Source organism: Silurus aristotelis (genome assembly GCF_946808225.1).
Source record: "Silurus aristotelis genome assembly, chromosome: 12".
NCBI classification, from domain to species: domain Eukaryota; kingdom Metazoa; phylum Chordata; class Actinopteri; order Siluriformes; family Siluridae; genus Silurus; species Silurus aristotelis.
Window position 1 is genome coordinate 833,717 of NC_139585.1, and position 19,845 is coordinate 853,561.

General features: G+C 47.1%; 1 protein-coding gene across 2 annotated transcripts in view; it reads right to left on the reverse strand.

Moving 5' to 3' along the window:
* polr3a (polymerase (RNA) III (DNA directed) polypeptide A) overlaps nucleotides 1-19,845 on the reverse strand; it is a 39,115-nt gene that overhangs the window by 2,591 nt on the left and 16,679 nt on the right. Inside the window, exons 5-25 of one of the 2 annotated variants that reach the window (XM_083557664.1) lie at nucleotides 18,661-18,815; nucleotides 18,224-18,463; nucleotides 17,924-18,086; nucleotides 17,705-17,841; nucleotides 17,439-17,542; nucleotides 17,135-17,276; nucleotides 12,565-12,705; nucleotides 12,371-12,440; nucleotides 12,007-12,134; nucleotides 11,571-11,709; nucleotides 9,884-10,048; nucleotides 9,528-9,700; nucleotides 9,154-9,265; nucleotides 3,570-3,688; nucleotides 3,297-3,434; nucleotides 2,720-2,890; nucleotides 2,234-2,347; nucleotides 2,096-2,131; nucleotides 1,197-1,283; nucleotides 1,008-1,090; nucleotides 460-630 (exon numbers count right to left, since the gene is read on the reverse strand). In XM_083557664.1, coding sequence (XP_083413790.1) covers nucleotides 460-630; nucleotides 1,008-1,090; nucleotides 1,197-1,283; nucleotides 2,096-2,131; nucleotides 2,234-2,347; nucleotides 2,720-2,890; nucleotides 3,297-3,434; nucleotides 3,570-3,688; nucleotides 9,154-9,265; nucleotides 9,528-9,700; nucleotides 9,884-10,048; nucleotides 11,571-11,709; nucleotides 12,007-12,134; nucleotides 12,371-12,440; nucleotides 12,565-12,705; nucleotides 17,135-17,276; nucleotides 17,439-17,542; nucleotides 17,705-17,841; nucleotides 17,924-18,086; nucleotides 18,224-18,463; nucleotides 18,661-18,815 — 2,788 coding nt within the window. The remainder of the gene's footprint in view (nucleotides 1-459; nucleotides 631-1,007; nucleotides 1,091-1,196; nucleotides 1,284-2,095; nucleotides 2,132-2,233; nucleotides 2,348-2,719; nucleotides 2,891-3,296; nucleotides 3,435-3,569; nucleotides 3,689-9,153; nucleotides 9,266-9,527; nucleotides 9,701-9,883; nucleotides 10,049-11,570; nucleotides 11,710-12,006; nucleotides 12,135-12,370; nucleotides 12,441-12,564; nucleotides 12,706-17,134; nucleotides 17,277-17,438; nucleotides 17,543-17,704; nucleotides 17,842-17,923; nucleotides 18,087-18,223; nucleotides 18,464-18,660; nucleotides 18,816-19,845) is intronic. The other variant, XM_083557665.1, reaches the window with a different exon arrangement.

Consider the following 19,845-nt stretch of genomic DNA (forward strand, 5'->3'; position numbering starts at 1 on the left):
TCATCATCATCATTATTATTAATAAGAACAATAAGTTTGACTCAGTGAGCTGCTGATGGAGACTGGACGGAGCCCTTAAAATGGGCGTGTCCTAAACAGGACTGTTTAATAATTTAAATATTAATACTATTTTATACACTTGTCTTTTTGTATGTATTTTATTACTAATTATTTCATTTACATTCAGTTTTATTGTATCATTTATTTTTTCTTAATTTGTTACATATACTTAGAGGATTAGGTCTGATCTCTAGTCTGATCTCGACATCCTGTGAGATTTCTGCTGCAGGGGCGTGTCCCAAACCACTCCTGAGCTCATTCAGAGCGTATCCCTGCTGCACGGCTGTGTTCCAAATCACATCCTCAGCGCCTCAAGTTATCATACCTGCATCCCTCACACTCCTGCTCAAACATCTACAGCTGAGAGTGAAAAGCCGTTCTTCATGCTAACACTCAGACCTGATGTTCTTGGAGGCGTTGATGATTTCTTTGATCCGTGGTACCCCCAGCGTGATGTTCATGGAGGCCACACCTGCAAAGTGGAACGTCTTCAGGGTCATCTGGGTTCCAGGTTCTCCAATACTCTGAGCACAGAGAGCACCTACAGCCGAGCCGGGCTCCATCTGAGCTCTGTAAACACACACACACACACACACACACACACACACACACACACGAATAAAAAACACAACATACAAACACCACACACAACATACAAACAACACAAAACACACACACACACACCAAATAAAAAACACAACATACAAACACCACAAACAAACACAACACACAACATACAAACACAACACACACACACACACACACACACGAATAAAAAACAACATACAAACACAACACACAACATACAAACACACACAATGAATAAAAAACAACATACAAACACAACACACAACATACAAACACACACAATAAAAAACAACATACAAACACAACACACAAACAACACACACACACAACGAATAAAAAACACAACACACACACACTACCTCATGTACTTGTCCCTGCAGGTTTCTAGAAACTTCTCCAGCTGTGTGGGTGTGATTCTGTCCAGCTGGTACAAAACTTTAGGCTGAAGAACAAACAAAATAAATCAAGAGACGATCTCACACACACACACACACGCACGCACACACAGAGACACACAGAGACACACAGAGACACACAGAGACACACACCTCTGTGGATCCATTATCGTTTATGCCATACTTGTCTCTGGTCTTCTTGATCTTTTCCGCCATGCTGTTTATAAATTTTTTTATTTCCTTAAATAGAAAACACACACACACACACACACACACACACACACACACACACACACACACACACACACACACACACACACACACACACTTTAGCACATTTAACAAATCATATTCCACCTTTCAGGTTTCATACAGTGTTTTATTGCATTCCAGCTGAAGAGAAGGAAATCTGGTTTATGAAGTTTATATCCTGTGTGAAAGGAACAAACGTCCGAGTTTGTCTTAAGATGAACGTGGGGTGTCGTCACCATGGCAACATGACCAGACCCCTAATTACACTTAAAGAATCATAAGAACAAACGAACATTAACGCAAAGAAACCGAGCTGATTATCTGAGACAGGAACACAGCCATGCTTATTATCAGCTACTGATTTAAAGCCAGTGCCCACACACACACACACACACACACACACACACACACACACACACACACACACGTCTGTGTAACAGCGCCACCACTCAGCGTGAAACTCATTAATGCACCAAGACTTCAAACTTTAAACACTGTCTACACCACAACACCCTATAATTACCAAATAATGAAATATTACACTTCCACACTGAGGTAATGAGCTGACACACACACACACACACACACACACACACACACACACACACACACACAAGTTTGACAAACCAACATGCTGTAAGAGTACATGTTTTCCAGAGTTTAGGGTGAAAACTAACATTAGTAGCATTATTCATGCTCACACACGCACGCGCACACACGCACACGCACGCGCGCACACGCACACGCACGCGCGCACACGCACACGCACACACGCACACACGCACACACGCACTCTCTACCTCCATAAACCTCTGATTGCCAGTACCAGTCATTGTCTTTAAATGAGAAACACACAAAGATTTGTGAGCACCTGTGAAGTGTGTGTGTATATGTATATATGTGATGGTGTGTGTGTGTGTGTGTGTGTGTGTGTGTACCTGTAAGAATGTATCTCTACAGCAGGTAAAGTCGTTCCTCTTCATAATGGCGTCGGCGGTCAGCACCAGCTCATTCTTACTGAGAGCAGGTTCATCAGCACAGGTAAAGACCGCCTACATGGGGCGGAGCCAAGCACAGTCAATAGTAGGGTTTACTCATTAATATTCATTTATTTAAATAACAATTTAATGACAAACACCTGTTAGAAATATGTTTGGAGGGCAGGACAGGTGGGGGACATGGGCAAGTCAGGTGACAGAGGTGGAACAGGTGTAGAGGTGAATGAAAGAGATGATGATGAAAGACAGATGATTGATGGGTTACTGACAGGTGTGAGACCGGTACATGACTGGTCATGGGTGTGAGACAGGTGAGATAGGTGATTGATGGGTGTGAGACAGGTGTGAGACTGGTAAATGACAGGTGATGGGTGTGAGACAGGTGTGAGACAGGTAATTGGCAGGTCTATATAAAGTGTGTGTTACCCGGATGTTATCCAGCACTCTTTTGAACTCGAGTGGTTCATCTTTGCCCTCCATGGCGGCCGGGTCGAGTCCGTCTCCTCCATAGATGAATTGGATGATGTCACCAGTGGAGCTGCGCACAGTGAGGTCATACTGAGAGCACAGATCCTCCAAAGACTTAACCAAGCGCCTCTGTGGGGGTATTCACACACACACACACACACACACACACACACACACACACACACACACACACACACACACTGTGCATGTAAGTACAGAACTACCACAAACACACACATTTTAACCTTCCTGTCTACACTGAACGTGTATATCCAGGTGTGTGTGTGTGTGTGTGTGTGTGTCTGCATGTAACCATAACAACAAGAAAATCGATTTTCAAGCATGAATACAACACAATAGATAGCAGTTGCACAATCGATCAAAGACGGACCAGGAGACCAGTATTACATTGAACCTCCACCACCCCCTGTTTCCCCACGTCTCCCACCTCCTGATCCCCCCCCCCCCTTTATAGGGTACAGGTAATGTTCACACACACACACACACACACACACACACACACACACACACTCACCTGCATGTATCCGGTCTCTGCTGTTTTCACAGCCGTGTCCACTAAACCTTCACGGCCAGCCATGGTGTGGAAAAAGAACTCAGTGGGGGTCAAACCGGAGTAAAAACTGTCTGCTACAAAGCCTTTAGCTGCAGGAAGCTGCAAACACACACACACACACACACACTAATCTTCAAACTGTGCAAAATACAACATTAAGACCTGAAAAGGTTTCTTTAGTTACACGTGACATGTTGAAGGGAATCAGACTCAGAAAGATGTGTGTTCTCTCACCTTTGAGTGTTTCTCAAAGTGTGGCAGTGATCGATTCTCAAAGCCGTCTGGAACTCGGGAGCCACTGATGGCCTGCTGACCCACACATGCAATCATCTGAGAGATGTTAATAAAGGAGCCTAAGGACAGACAGACAGACATTGCAAGAATGAGAAGGTTTTGGGGGTACAAAACATCGGCCCTGTAGAACAGCATGGTATTATAAGTTTTAGGGTAAGTACAGTGTTGTGTGTACTGTAGTGACAAACTACAGCCGAAGCACAAATTAAATGCATATGGGGATTATAGCAATTCAGTTATATTTCCATGTGGATACAGAATCATGTAGCTGTAGAATACAGTACAGTAGCTGTAGAATACAGAATCATGTAGCTGTAGAATAGAGTGTACAGTGCAGTACGGCGTAGTGGGAGTACAGTGCAGTACGGTGTAGTGGGAGTACATTGCAGTGCAGCACAGTGAAAGTACAGTGCTTCATGGCATAGTGAAAGTACAGTGTAGTACGGCACAGTGAAAGTACAGTGTTGTATGGGTGTAGTGGGAGTACAGTGCATTACAGTGAAAGTACAGTGCTCCATGGCGTAGTGAAAGTACAGCGCTGTACGGCGTAGTGGGAGTACAGTGCAGTGCGGCGTAGTGGGAGTGCAGTGCGGCGTAGTGGGAGTGCCGTGCGGCGTAGTGGGAGTGCAGTGCGGCATTGTGGGAGTGCAGTGCGAGTGTGCTGCTGTACAGCGTGGTGGGAGTACAGTGCTGTACTGCGTAGTGGGAGTACAGTGCAGTACGCGTAGTGGGAGTACAGTGCAGTATGGCATAGTGGGAGTACAGTGCAGGACAGCATAGTGGGAGTACAGTGTAGGAGAGTAGTGAGAGTACAGCGTTGTGAGGGAACAGTGTAGTACAGCGTAGTGGGGGTACAGTGTAGGACAGCATAGTAAATGGTATAATCTAGGACAGTGTAGTGGGAGTAGAGTGTAGGACAGTGTAGTGAGGATACAGTGTAGGACAGTGCAATGGAAGTACAGAGAAGTGGGAGTACAGTGTAGTGTGAGTGCAGTGTAGGACCGTGTAGTGGGAGTACAGTAAGAAAGTGGAGTGGGAGTATAGTGCAGGACAATGTATAGGGAGTACAGTGCAGGACAGTGGGGTGAGAGTAAAGTGTAGGGCAGTAGTGAGAGTACAGTGTAGGACAGTGGAGTGGGAGTACAATGTGGGACAGTGGAGTGGAAGTACAGTGTAAGAGTGGAGTAGGAGTGCAGGACAGTGTAGTGGGAGTACAGTTTAGGACAGTGTAGTGGGGTACAGTGTAAGAGTAGTATGAGTACAGTGTTGGACAGTGTTTTGAGGTTACATTCTAGGAAAGTATAGTGAGGGCACAGTGTGAAAAGTGAGAGTACAGTGTAGGACAGTTGAGTGGGAGTACAGAATAGGACAGTGTAGTTAGGGTACAGTATAGCACAGTAGTGAGAGTACAGTGGAGTGGAAATACAATGTAGGACAGTGGAGTTAAAGTACAGCGTAGAACTGTGGAGTGTAGGTATAGTCTAGGACAGTGTAGTGAGAGTACAGTCCAGGACAGTGGAGTGGGAGTACAGTGTGGGACAGTAGTGAGAGTACAGTGAAGTGGGAGTACAGTATAGGACTGTGGAGTTGGAGTACAGTGTAGGACTGTGGAGTAAAGGTATAGTGTAGGACAGTGTAGTGGGACTACAGTGTAGGACAGTGGAGTGGGAGTACAGAGTGGGACAATGGAGTGGAAGTGCAGTGTAGGACTGTGGAGTGAAGGTATAGTGTAGGACAGCGTAGTGGGAGTACAGAGTGGGACAGTGTAGTGGGACTACAATGTCGGAAAGCAAAGTGGGAGTACAGTGTAGGACAGTAGAGTGGGGTACAGTGTAGTGAAGGTATAGTCTGGGACAGCGTAGTGGGGTACAGTGTAGTGAAAGTATAGTCTGGAACAGCGTAGTGGCAGTACAGTGCAGGACAGTAGTTAGGGGGTACAGTGTAGGACAGTAGTGGGACTACAGTGTAGTAAGTGTACAGTCTAGGACAGTGTAGTGAGGGCACGGAGTAGGACAGTAGTAAGAGTACAGTGCAGGACAGTTGAGTGGGAGTACAGTGTAAGACAATGGAGTGGGAGTACAGTTTAGGACAGCGTAGTGGGAGTACAGAGTGGGACAGTGTAGTGGGACTACAATGTCGGAAAGCAAAGTGGGAGTACAGTGTAGGACAGTAGAGTGGGGTACAGTGTAGTGAAGGTATAGTCTGGGACAGCGTAGTGGGGTACAGTGTAGTGAAAGTATAGTCTGGAACAGCGTAGTGGCAGTACAGTGCAGGACAGTAGTTAAGGGGTACAGCGTAGGACAGTAGTGGGACTACAGTGTAGTAAGTGTACAGTCTAGGACAGTGTAGTGAGGGCACGGAGTAGGACAGTAGTAAGAGTACAGTGCAGGACAGTTGAGTGGGAGTACAGTGTAAGACAATGGAGTGGGAGTACAGTTTAGGACAGTGTAGTGAGGGTACAGTGTAGGACAGCGTAGTGGGAGAATAGGGTAGGAAAGTATAATGTAGGACAGTAGTGGGAGTATAGTGTTGTACTGTGTAGTGGGAGTATAGTGCTGTATAGTGTAGTGGGAGTATAGTGGGAGCATAGCTTTGTACAGTGTAGGGGGAGCATAGCGTTGTACAGTGTAGGGGGAGCATAGCGCTGTACAGTGTAGGGGGAGCATAGCGTTGTACAGAGTAGTGGGAGCATAGCACTGTGCAGTGTAGTGGGAGCATAGCGTTGTGTAGTGCAGTTTTCTCCCTCTATACCCACTCCATTGGTGAAGTCATATCCTCACATGGGTTTTCTTATCACTGCTATGCAGATGATACAACTCATCTTTTCTTTCCCTCCATCAGATACCACAGCTTCCGCTCGGATCTCAGCATGCTTGTCAGACATATCTTTATGGATGAGTGCTCACCAACTAAAACTCAACCCCAGCAAAACAGAACTGCTGATCATCCCAGGTGATTCATCTCCAGGTCAAGATCTCCAAATAACACTTCATGACTCTCTGCTCTCCCCTTCAGCAACTGCTCGTAACCTTGGGGTAACTATGGACAATGAACTGTCTTTTTTTCCCACATGTCGCTAATGTTGCATGTTCTTGTCGATTTCTTCTCTATAACATCCAAAGGATTCGACCAATACTGTCCATACAGGCTGCCCAGGTGCTTGTTCAGTCTCTTGTGATTTCGAGACTTGACTACTGCAGCTCTCTGCTGGCAGGTCTTCCCCTGAACGCTATTCGTCCACTGCAAATGATCCAAAACGCAGCTGCACGACTTGTGTTCAATCTGCCCAAGTTCTCCCACACCACCCCACTGCTGCGCTCCCTTCACTGGCTTCCAGTAGCTGCACGTATCAAATTCAAAACACTGATGCTTGCCTACAAGGCCAAAAATGGACCAGCACCTTCTTACCTCAGTGACCTCATCACATCTCGCACTGCACCACGCTGTCTGAGATCCTCCAGCACTGCTCGACTGGTACCTCCTTCTCTCAGAATGAGAGGTAAGTACACTTCAAGGCTCTTCTCTGTTCCTACACCGAGGTGGTGGAATGAACTTCCCCTAGATGTCCGTACAGCAGAGTCCCTGATTATCTTCAAACAACGACTGAAAACCTACCTCTTCCTGAAATACCTAAATTAGCACTTTCCAAGTTTGTAGAATTCGAGTTATATTTATATTAAGTTTGTAATCTTGCATACCAGTGTAGATTTATTCATTACTAGAGATTTAAAGCACTTTTGTATGTCGCTCTGGATAAGGGCGTCTGCTAAATGCCGCAAATGTAAATGTAAATGTGCAGTGGGAGTATAGTGTACAGTGTAGTGGGAGTATAGCTCTGTACAGTGTAGTGGGAGTACAATGTTGTACAGTATACTGCGAGTATAGTGTTGTGCAGTGCAGTGGGAGTATAGTGTTGTGCAGTGGGGTATAGTATTGTATAGGTCAGTGAAAGTATTGTGTTGTGCAGTGTAGTGGGAGTACAGTGTTGTGCAGTGGGAGTATAGTGTTGTGCAGTGGGAATATAGTGTTGTGCAGTGTAGTGGGAGTATAGTGTTGTGCAGTGGGAGTATAGTGTTGTGCAGTGCAGTGGGAGTATAGTGTTGTGCAGTGGGAGTATAGTGTTGTGCAGTGGGAGTAAAGTGTTGTATAGTGTAGTGGGAGTATAGTGGTGTGCAGTGCAGTGGGAGTATAGTGGTGTGCAGTGGGAGTATAGTGTTGTGCAGTGGGAGTATAGTGTTGTGCAGTGGGAGTATAGTGTTGTGCAGTGTAGTGGGAGTATAGTGTTGTATAGTGCATTGGGAGTATAGTTTTGTGTGGTGCAGTGGGAGTAGTGTTGTGCAGTGGGAGTAGTGTTGTGCAGTGCAGTGGGATTATAGTGTTGTGCAGTGGGATTATAGTGTTGTGCAGTGCAGTGGGAGTATAGTGTTGTGCAGTGCAGTGGGAGTATAGTGTTGTATAGTGCAGTGGGGTATAGTGTTGTGCAGTGGGGTATAGTGTTGTGCAGTGGGGTATAGTGTTGTGCAGTGGGGTATAGTGTTGTGCAGTGGGGTATAGTGTTGTGCAGTGTAGTGGGAGTTTAGTGTTATGCAGTAGGAGTATAGTGTTGTATAGTGCATTGGGATTATAGTGTTGTGCATTGGGATTATAGTGTTGTGCAGTGGGATTATAGTGTTGTGCAGTGGGAGTATAGTGTTGTGCAGTGGGAGTATAGTGTTTTACAGTGCAGTGGGAGTATAGTGTTTTACAGTGCAGTGGGAGTATAGTGTTGTGCAGTGCAGTGGGAGTATAGTGTTGTGCAGTGCAGTGGGAGTATAGTGTTGTGCAGTGCAGTGGGAGTATAGTGTTGTGCAGTGGAAGTATAGTGTTGTGCAGTGCAGTGGGATTATAGTGTTGTGCGTTGGAGTATAGTGTTGTACAGTGCAGTGGGAGTATAGTGTTGTGCAGTTGGAGTATAGTGCAGTGGGAGTATTGTGTTGTGCAGTGTAGTGGGATTTTGTGTTGTGCAGTGTAGTGGGAGTATAGTGTTGTGCAGTGTAGTGGGAGTATAGTGTTGTGCAGTGCAGTGGGAGTATAGTGTTGTGCAGTGGTAGTATAGTGTTGTGCAGTGCAGTGGGATTATAGTGTTGTGCGTTGGAGTATAGTGTTGTACAGTGCAGTGGGATTATAGTGTTGTGCGTTGGAGTATAGTGTTGTACAGTGCAGTGGGAGTATAGTGTTGTGCAGTGGGAGTATAGTGCAGTGGGAGTATTGTGTTGTGCAGTGTAGTGGGATTTTGTGTTGTGCAGTGTAGTGGGAGTATAGTGTTGTGCAGTGCAGTGGGAGTATAGTGTTGTGCAGTGCAGTGGGAGTATAGTGTTGTGCAGTGGGAGTATAGTGTTGTGCAGTGGGAGTATAGTGTTGTGCAGTGGGAGTATAGTGTTGTGCAGTGGGAGTATAGTGTTGTGCAGTGGGAGTATAGTGTTGTGCAGTGGGAGTATAGTGTTGTATAGTGCAGTGGGAGTATTGTACAGTGTAGTGTTGCTACCTTTTGACCCACACAGAGCCATGATGAGTGGACTGTTACTCTTGTCCAGCTCTCTCAGACAGGCACTACCAGCGTGGTCTCTAATTACTGACAACTCTTTAAGGATCAGTGCCTAAACACACACACACACCGACACACCGACACACCCACACACCCACACCCACACACACCCACACCCACACACACACACACACACACACACACACACACACACACACACACCCCGTTATACACAGAAAAAAGATCTTATTTGGTTTTAAAGACAATCACTCAAATACGGAAACCATATCCTCACAGATACACACAGTTTAACCACTGTGTGTGTGTGTGTGTGTGTGTGTGTGTGTGTGTGTGTGTGTGTTTTTTTTTTTTACCTCCAGCGTCTCCTCGGCTGTACAGCCCGGCTGTTGCTGTAGTTTTCCTGTATTCAGGGCCTCGATGTACTCGTCACACTTCTTGTATCCAGCATCTAGCAGTTCCTGTTTGGCCTTCAGCAGACCCTGACCAGGGGTCACGTCCCCGATCCCAATGGAGAACCCACGGTTAGCTGCAAAACACACACACACACACACACACACACACACACACACACACACACACACACACACACACACACACACACACACACCCCACAGAGAGCAATTTACAAAAATTTACTGAAACACACCTATATACTATTTAGATTTGATTTATACATACACACACACACACACACACACACAGGACTTACAGAGGTATGTAGGTGCGACTCGGGCGAGGCGGCTCATGGCGTCTGCTGCCTCCATCTGACCCCAGTCTCTCAGCAGGATGTAGAATATATTGTTCTTTGATCCTGAACCCAGAGTTCCTTTATCCATACTGCCACAAAGTAACTCACTGTTCTGGATCACCACGACTACACACACACACACACACACACACACACACACACACACACACACACACACACACACAAAACACAGAATATCTTTTATATTTTTGATTGTCAAAAGTAGCTCCATTTAGCTTTAATGCATTTTGACAAACTCATTCTCTCAATCAGCCTCATGAGGTCGTCACTTGGAATGGGTTTCTAACAACCCTGAGGAAGTCCCAGAGGTGTTGAGTGCATATTGGATGCTTTTCCTTCACTTTCTAGTCCACTTATCCCAAAGCATCCAAACTGGATTTAGATGTGGTAATTGTGGAGGCCATGTCATCTGATGCACTTAGTCTCCTTCTTAAAAAAACGCTCTTACAGAACCCAGAGGTGTGTTTGGGGTCTTTGTCCTGCTGGAAAACAAATGATGGTCCCACTAAGTATAAACCAGATGTGATGGCTGCATGTTTCTGCAGAATGCTGTGGTGGCCATACTGGTTATGTATGTCCTCAATTTGGAGCACCTCCTCCTCCATGTTTCACTGTGGAAACCACACATTCCTACACTGTGCTTCACTCTCTTCACAGAGAGAAGTTTTACACTGTTTCTTGGTCCAAGTCTTTTCTGATTGTTGTTTCTTTGTTGCAATTCAACTATTAAGGTCTGACTCTCCAGACAGTCTCTGAACAGTAGATTTTGAAATCTGCCTCTTGAATTCAGAGAATAATTTATGTAAATTGGTGATTTCTGATTTTGGTAATTCTAATAAACATATCCTCTGCAGCAGAGGTAGCTCGTGGTCTTCCTTTCCTGGGACTTTCCTCATGAGAGCCTGTTTCTTCATAGAGTTAGATGCTTTTGGAGACATTTAAAGTTGTTGAGATGTTTGGGATTGACTGAGCTTCATTTCTCAAAGTAATGATGGATCTTTTCTCTTTTCTTAACGGAGTGTTTCCTGCTATAATCTGGATTTGTACAGTAGATGTAGAAGCACTAATAGTGATATTGACTCTGTACTCACACTTTCCTCTGCACAACACAACTGATGATCTAAAGCACATTAAGGAGGTAAGAAAAGTCACAAATGAGCTCTTGATAAAACACACCTGTGACCTGAACCCCATTCCAGGTGACACCTCGTGAGGCTGAGTGAGAGAAAGTCAGGAGTTTGCCGAGCAGCATAGAAGCTTCTTGGAGTTACTTTGGATAATCGAAAATAAAAACATTCTGCGTTCTTCAACACGTTTTTGTTTATTACAGAATTCCAGACGTTCTTTTATAGTTAGGATTCTTCAGTATTAATGCACAATGTTGAAAATAATATAAATAATCAGTGAAGAAGAAGAAGCTGCGTCCGGACTGTGGTTCTGTATATTAGTACAGCAGGAGTGGAGTGTAAGGTGGTGAAGTAGTTCAGTATAGTAATAATACAGTACTGTAGTAAATAAGTACATTATTATTATATTACACTAATCTGCTGTCACTCCTGATTGGATAAAATAAAACTCGTTGGACGTGTGTGTGTGTGTGTGTGTGTGTGTGTGTGTGTGTAGTTACAGGAGTCGTTGTGACACAGGTCCTCTCCTCTCCCACTGTACTGTTTGCCTTTCGTCCTCAGGTTGGCCTTCACCGGGCAGATCACACTGGGCTTCAGGATCAAACTAAAGATCTGCTTTCCTGTCCACAACCGCACAGGCTAACACACACACACACGCACGCACACACACGCACGCACACGCACGCACACACACGCACGCACAGATTGGAGTCTTTTAGAACTGCACAGTGTGTGAGACAGATACAATGAGAGTGGGACAGATGGTGAGAGAGAGACAGGAGATACAGAAAATGAGAGATACAGAAGATAAGCGTGAGAGAGAGAGAGAGAGAGAGAGAGAGAGAGAGAGAGAGAGACAGTAGGTAGGAGTGAGACAGCAGATGAGAGAGACAGAAGATGAGTGATGGAGAAGATGAGAGTGAGACATGTATATACCTTTATAATAGCAGGGCGAGGGAGGGCGATTTTGAGTTTCTCGTCTTTTCCCACCAGAATGGAGGCGATGATCTGACAGGCTTTGGCTCGATCAAAGAACGTGTCCTTCAGAGTAAGCAGATAACCACCTGAACACACACACACACACACACACACACACACACACACAGGTAAAGAGTGCCACCTACTGACATATTGATGCACATGCACACGAGCAATTAATTATATAGTAAGGCAGACAGACAGGCAGGTAGACAGAAAGACAGGCAGAAAGACAGACAGACAGGCAGAAAGACAGGCAGGTAGACAGAAAGACAGGCAGAAAGACAGACAGACAGGCAGACAGACAGGCAGGTAGACAGACCTGTGAGAAAGTCCTGAATAGCAGCAATTAGAGGTTCACCGTTCCTTGGGGTCACCAGGTTCGCTTTGGTCTGAAAGAGAAAGTATTCCTTTAAATGTATACTGTTTATATGTACGTGTGTGTGTGTGTGTGTGTGTGTGTGTGGGCGTGTGTGGGCGTGTGTGGGCGTGTGTGTGTGTGCGTGTGTGTCTCACCCCCATGAGTACGAGAGCTTCAGCTTTGGCCTCCTCGGTCTGCGGCAGGTGAAGGTTCATCTCATCTCCATCAAAGTCAGCGTTATACGGTGTACACACACACTCATTAAAGCGAAACGTCCGGTGGGGTTTCACACGTGCCTGTCTCACACACACACACACACACACACACACTTCATAAACATCTGTGCTGCTGTGTCACTATGACAACCAACAACTTCTGAGTTTGTGTAGTGTTGTGTAGTGTTTGTGTTGGGACTGACGATGTGTGCCATGATGCTGAGATTGTGTAGTGTTGTGTAGTGTTTGTGTTGGTACTGACGATGTGTGCCATGATGCCGAGTTTGTGTAGTGTTGTGTAGTGTTTGTGTCGTTACTGACGATATGTGCCATGATGCTGAGTTTGTGTAGTGTTGTGTAGTGTTCGTGTTGGGACTGACGATGTGTGCCATGATGCCGAGTTTGTGTAGTGTTGTGTAGTGTTTGTGTCGTTACTGACGATGTGTGCCATGATGCCGAGTTTGTGTAGTGTTGTGTAGTGTTTGTGTCGTTACTGACGATGTGTGCCATGATGCCGAGTTTGTGTAGTGTTGTGTAGTGTTTGTGTCGTTACTGACGATATGTGCCATGATGCCGAGTTTGTGTAGTGTTGTGTAGTGTTTGTGTTGGGGCTGACGATGTGTGCCATGATGCCGAGTTTGTGTAGTGTTGTGTAGTATTTGTGTTGGGGCTGACGATGTGTGCCATGATGCCGAGTTTGTGTAGTGTTGTGTAGTGTTTGTGTCGTTACTGACGATGTGTGCCATGATGCCGAGTTTGTGTAGTGTTGTGTAGTGTTTGTGTCGTTACTGACGATGTGTGCCATGATGCTGAGTTTGTGTAGTGTTGTGTAGTGTTTGTGTCGTTACTGACGATATGTGCCATGATGCCGAGTTTGTGTAGTGTTGTGTAGTGTTCGTGTTGGGACTGACGATGTGTGCCATGATGCCGAGTTTGTGTAGTGTTGTGTAGTGTTTGTGTCGTTACTGACGATGTGTGCCATGATGCCGAGTTTGTGTAGTGTTGTGTAGTGTTTGTGTCGTTACTGACGATATGTGCCATGATGCTGAGTTTGTGTAGTGTTGTGTAGTGTTCGTGTTGGGACTGACGATGTGTGCCATGATGCCGAGTTTGTGTAGTGTTGTGTAGTATTTGTGTCGGGGCTGACGATGTGTGCCATGATGCCGAGTTTGTGTAGTGTTGTGTAGTATTTGTGTCGGGGCTGACGATGTGTGCCATGATGCCGAGTTTGTGTAGTGTTGTGTAGTATTTGTGTCGGGGCTGACGATGTGTGCCATGATGCCGAGTTTGTGTAGTGTTGTGTAGTGTTTGTGTCGTTACTGACGATGTGTGCCATGATGCCGAGTTTGTGTAGTGTTGTGTAGTGTTTGTGTCGTTACTGACGATATGTGCCATGATGCCGAGTTTGTGTAGTGTTGTGTAGTGTTCGTGTTGGGACTGACGATGTGTGCCATGATGCCGAGTTTGTGTAGTGTTGTGTAGTATTTGTGTCGGGGCTGACGATGTGTGCCATGATGCCGAGTTTGTGTAGTGTTGTGTAGTGTTTGTGTCGTTACTGACGATGTGTGCCATGATGCCGAGTTTGTGTAGTGTTGTGTAGTGTTTGTGTCGTTACTGACGATATGTGCCATGATGCCGAGTTTGTGTAGTGTTGTGTAGTGTTCGTGTTGGGACTGACGATGTGTGCCATGATGCCGAGTTTGTGTAGTGTTGTGTAGTATTTGTGTTGGGGCTGACGATGTGTGCCATGATGCTGAGTTTGTGTAGTGTTGTGTAGTGTTTGTGTTGGTACTGACGATGTGTGCCATGATGCCGAGTTTGTGTAGTGTTGTGTAGTGTTTGTGTCGTTACTGACGATGTGTGCCATGATGCAGAGTTTGTGTAGTGTTGTGTAGTGTTTGTGTCGTTACTGACGATGTGTGCCATGATGCCGAGTTTGTGTAGTGTTGTGTAGTGTTTGTGTCGTTACTGACGATATGTGCCATGATGCCGAGTTTGTGTAGTGTTGTGTAGTGTTCGTGTTGGGACTAACGATGTGTGCCATGATGCCGAGTTTGTGTAGTGTTGTGTAGTATTTGTGTTGGGGCTGACGATGTGTGCCATGATGCTGAGTTTGTGTAGTGTTGTGTAGTGTTTGTGTCGGTACTGACGATGTGTGCCATGATGCCGAGTTTGTGTAGTGTTGTGTAGTGTTTGTGTCGTTACTGACGATGTGTGCCATGATGCCGAGTTTGTGTAGTGTTGTGTAGTGTTTGTGTCGTTACTGACGATGTGTGCCATGATGCCGAGTTTGTGTAGTGTTGTGTAGTGTTCGTGTTGGGACTGACGATGTGTGCCATGATGCCGAGTTTGTGTAGTGTTGTGTAGTATTTGTGTTGGGGCTGACGATGTGTGCCATGATGCTGAGTTTGTGTAGTGTTGTGTAGTGTTTGTGTTGGTACTGACGATGTGTGCCATGATGCTGAGTTTGTGTAGTGTTGTGTAGTGTTTGTGTTGGTACTGACGATGTGTGCCATGATGCCGAGTTTGTGTAGTGTTGTGTAGTGTTTGTGTTGGGGCTGACGATGTGTGCCATGATGCCGAGTTTGTGTAGTGTTGTGTAGTATTTGTGTTGGGGCTGACGATGTGTGCCATGATGCCGAGTTTGTGTAGTGTTGTGTAGTGTTTGTGTCGTTACTGACGATGTGTGCCATGATGCCGAGTTTGTGTAGTGTTGTGTAGTGTTTGTGTCGTTACTGACGATGTGTGCCATGATGCTGAGTTTGTGTAGTGTTGTGTAGTGTTTGTGTAGTTACTGACGATATGTGCCATGATGCCGAGTTTGTGTAGTGTTGTGTAGTGTTCGTGTTGGGACTGACGATGTGTGCCATGATGCCGAGTTTGTGTAGTGTTGTGTAGTGTTTGTGTCGTTACTGACGATGTGTGCCATGATGCCGAGTTTGTGTAGTGTTGTGTAGTGTTTGTGTCGTTACTGACGATGTGTGCCATGATGCCGAGTTTGTGTAGTGTTGTGTAGTGTTTGTGTCGTTACTGACGATATGTGCCATGATGCTGAGTTTGTGTAGTGTTGTGTAGTGTTCGTGTTGGGACTGACGATGTGTGCCATGATGCCGAGTTTGTGTAGTGTTGTGTAGTATTTGTGTCGGGGCTGACGATGTGTGCCATGATGCCGAGTTTGTGTAGTGTTGTGTAGTATTTGTGTCGGGGCTGACGATGTGTGCCATGATGCCGAGTTTGTGTAGTGTTGTGTAGTATTTGTGTCGGGGCTGACGATGTGTGCCATGATGCCGAGTTTGTGTAGTGTTGTGTAGTGTTTGTGTCGTTACTGACGATGTGTGCCATGATGCCGAGTTTGTGTAGTGTTGTGTAGTGTTTGTGTCGTTACTGACGATATGTGCCATGATGCCGAGTTTGTGTAGTGTTGTGTAGTGTTCGTGTTGGGACTGACGATGTGTGCCATGATGCCGAGTTTGTGTAGTGTTGTGTAGTATTTGTGTCGGGGCTGACGATGTGTGCCATGATGCCGAGTTTGTGTAGTGTTGTGTAGTGTTTGTGTCGTTACTGACGATGTGTGCCATGATGCCGAGTTTGTGTAGTGTTGTGTTGTGTTTGTGTCGTTACTGACGATATGTGCCATGATGCCGAGTTTGTGTAGTGTTGTGTAGTGTTCGTGTTGGGACTGACGATGTGTGCCATGATGCCGAGTTTGTGTAGTGTTGTGTAGTATTTGTGTTGGGGCTGACGATGTGTGCCATGATGCTGAGTTTGTGTAGTGTTGTGTAGTGTTTGTGTTGGTACTGACGATGTGTGCCATGATGCCGAGTTTGTGTAGTGTTGTGTAGTGTTTGTGTCGTTACTGACGATGTGTGCCATGATGCAGAGTTTGTGTAGTGTTGTGTAGTGTTTGTGTCGTTACTGACGATGTGTGCCATGATGCCGAGTTTGTGTAGTGTTGTGTAGTGTTTGTGTCGTTACTGACGATATGTGCCATGATGCCGAGTTTGTGTAGTGTTGTGTAGTGTTCGTGTTGGGACTAACGATGTGTGCCATGATGCCGAGTTTGTGTAGTGTTGTGTAGTATTTGTGTTGGGGCTGACGATGTGTGCCATGATGCTGAGTTTGTGTAGTGTTGTGTAGTGTTTGTGTCGGTACTGACGATGTGTGCCATGATGCCGAGTTTGTGTAGTGTTGTGTAGTGTTTGTGTCGTTACTGACGATGTGTGCCATGATGCCGAGTTTGTGTAGTGTTGTGTAGTGTTTGTGTCGTTACTGACGATGTGTGCCATGATGCCGAGTTTGTGTAGTGTTGTGTAGTGTTCGTGTTGGGACTGACGATGTGTGCCATGATGCCGAGTTTGTGTAGTGTTGTGTAGTATTTGTGTTGGGGCTGACGATGTGTGCCATGATGCTGAGTTTGTGTAGTGTTGTGTAGTGTTTGTGTTGGTACTGACGATGTGTGCCATGATGCTGAGTTTGTGTAGTGTTGTGTAGTGTTTGTGTTGGTACTGACGATGTGTGCCATGATGCTGAGTTTGTGTAGTGATGGTTGTCGGTTAAACAGGACGATGTCTCCATCAATCATGTGTCTCTCCACTACGTCCCCCAGCTTCAGCTCCTGGGCCATCTTCTCTCTGTTCCCATACTTCAGGAACCTACACACACACACACACACACACACACACACACACACACACACACACACACACACACACACACACACACACACACACACACACACACACACAAAACTCTAACACACACACAGGTGCAGCTTGATGTCAGCTTGGTCAGTGTTGGCGTGCAGGGGGTCTCACCTCTTCATCTGCATGTGTCTCTGCTGGATAAAGTTTGCTCCTGGATGAACATCAGGTCCGTTCTTCACCAGCTTCCTCATCAACTCCATGTTGGCTTTATTTACCTAAAGAACAAATACCATCAATCAAACGTCCAAATATACATGTACATAAACTTCCTGATATTAAAGGAAACTTTGATCTTATCAGGTGGAACAGACAGGACCGATATCAGTCACTGTACATCACACACACATTAGTGTTGGAGTTGTGGTTGGAGGTCCTACCTTCTCGGGGTAGGTGAGGATTTTGGCGACGTGAACAGGAACTGCGACCTCGTCGATCCTCAGGTTGGGGTCGGGAGAGATGACGGTTCTTCCAGAAAAATCCACTCGCTTTCCACTCAGGTTTCCACGGAAACGGCCTGAACATATACATTTACTTTCATACACTCTGAGAAAAGTGTGTGTGTGTGTGTGTGTGTGTGTGTGTGTGTGAGAGAGTACCCTGTTTGCCCTTCAGCCTCTGTACAAATCCTCTAGTCCACTTCTTGGGTGCCATGTTGAGCGGAATCCCTGACAGTTCACTGTTGATGTACAGAGCACACTGAAGCTGCAGGAAGTCCCAGTCCTCCATAATCATCTGGGTTTTAGCTCCGGACATGCGGTGCTGAGGATAACACATACATACACACACACACACACACAGGAATTAATTCAATCTGGCAACCCGTCCATTAAACCTTCTGTTACACCCCCCCTGCGCTGCTCCCGCCCTCCTCAGAACCCTAGATGAAGCGCACTGACCTTCTTGATGACGTCGTTGAGGAAGATGATCTCGGTCAGCTTCATAGTGAGGTCGTCCTCGTTAGTCCCTGATTTGAGGTCACTGACGACTGAGGGGCGGATACAGAGGGGCGGGACCAGGAGGCGGGTCAGGATGAGGTCAGCAGGTTTCCCCGCCTCCGGATTCATCAACAGCAGGGGAACATCCTCACTGGGAATTCTCCTGAAAAGATTCAGCACCACCAGAGGGTTCAGGTTTTCCTACAGAGAGAGAGAGAGAGAGAGAGAGAGAGAGAGAGAGAGAGAGAGAGAGAGAGAGAGAGAGAGAGAGAAATGTTGCCCTATTAGATAATGATGATGATGAAGAATAACGATGGTGATGATGATGAAGGACAGTGGATAATGATGATGAAGAATAATGATGATAATGATGATGGATAGGTGGATGATGAAGGTACCTGAGCACGAGAGACCAGTCCCTCCACCTCTTTGTTGTGTTCGATTGCAGTGTCGAAGGACTGCAGGAAATCAGAGACGATGGGATCCACCACCTTCTTATTGCTTTTATACTTCTCATGGATGATCTTCAACAGGCCACATTTCTTCACCGGACCTGACACACGCACACACACACACGCAGGGCGCACACACACGCAGGGCGCACACACACACACGCAGGGCGCACACACACACACGCAGGGCGCACACACACACGCAGGGCGCACACACACACACACGCAGGGCGCACACGCAGGGCGCACACACACGCAGGGCGCGCACACACACGCAGGGCGCGCACACACACGCAGGGCGCGCACACACGCAGGGCGCGCACACACACGCAGGGCGCACACACACGCAGGGCGCACACACACGCAGGGCGCACACACACGCAGGGCGCACACACACGCAGGGCGCACACACACGCAGGGCGCACACACACGCAGGGCGCACACACACACACACACACGCAGGGCGCACGCAGGGCGCACACACACGCAGGGCGCACACACACACACACACACACACGCAGGGCGCACACACACACACACGCAGGGCGCACACACACACACACGCAGGGCGCACACACACACACACAGGGCGCACACGCACGCAGGGCGCACGCAGGGCGCACACACACACACACACACGCAGGGCGCACACACACACACGCACGCAGGGCGCACACGCACGCACGCAGGGCGCACACACACACGCACGCAGGGCGCACACACACGCACGCAGGGCGCACACACACGCACGCAGGGCGCACACACACGCACGCAGGGCGCACACACACGCACGCAGGGCGCACACACACGCACGCAGGGCGCACACACACGCACGCAGGGCGCACACACACACACACACACACGCAGGGCGCACACACACACACACACACACGCAGGGCGCACACACACACACACGCAGGGCGCACACACACACACACACACACGCAGGGCGCACACACACACACACACACACGCAGGGCGCACACACACACACACACACGCAGGGCGCACACACACACACACACACACGCAGGGCGCACACACACACACACACACACGCAGGGCGCACACACACACACACACACACGCAGGGCGCACACACACACACGCACGCAGGGCGCACACACACAC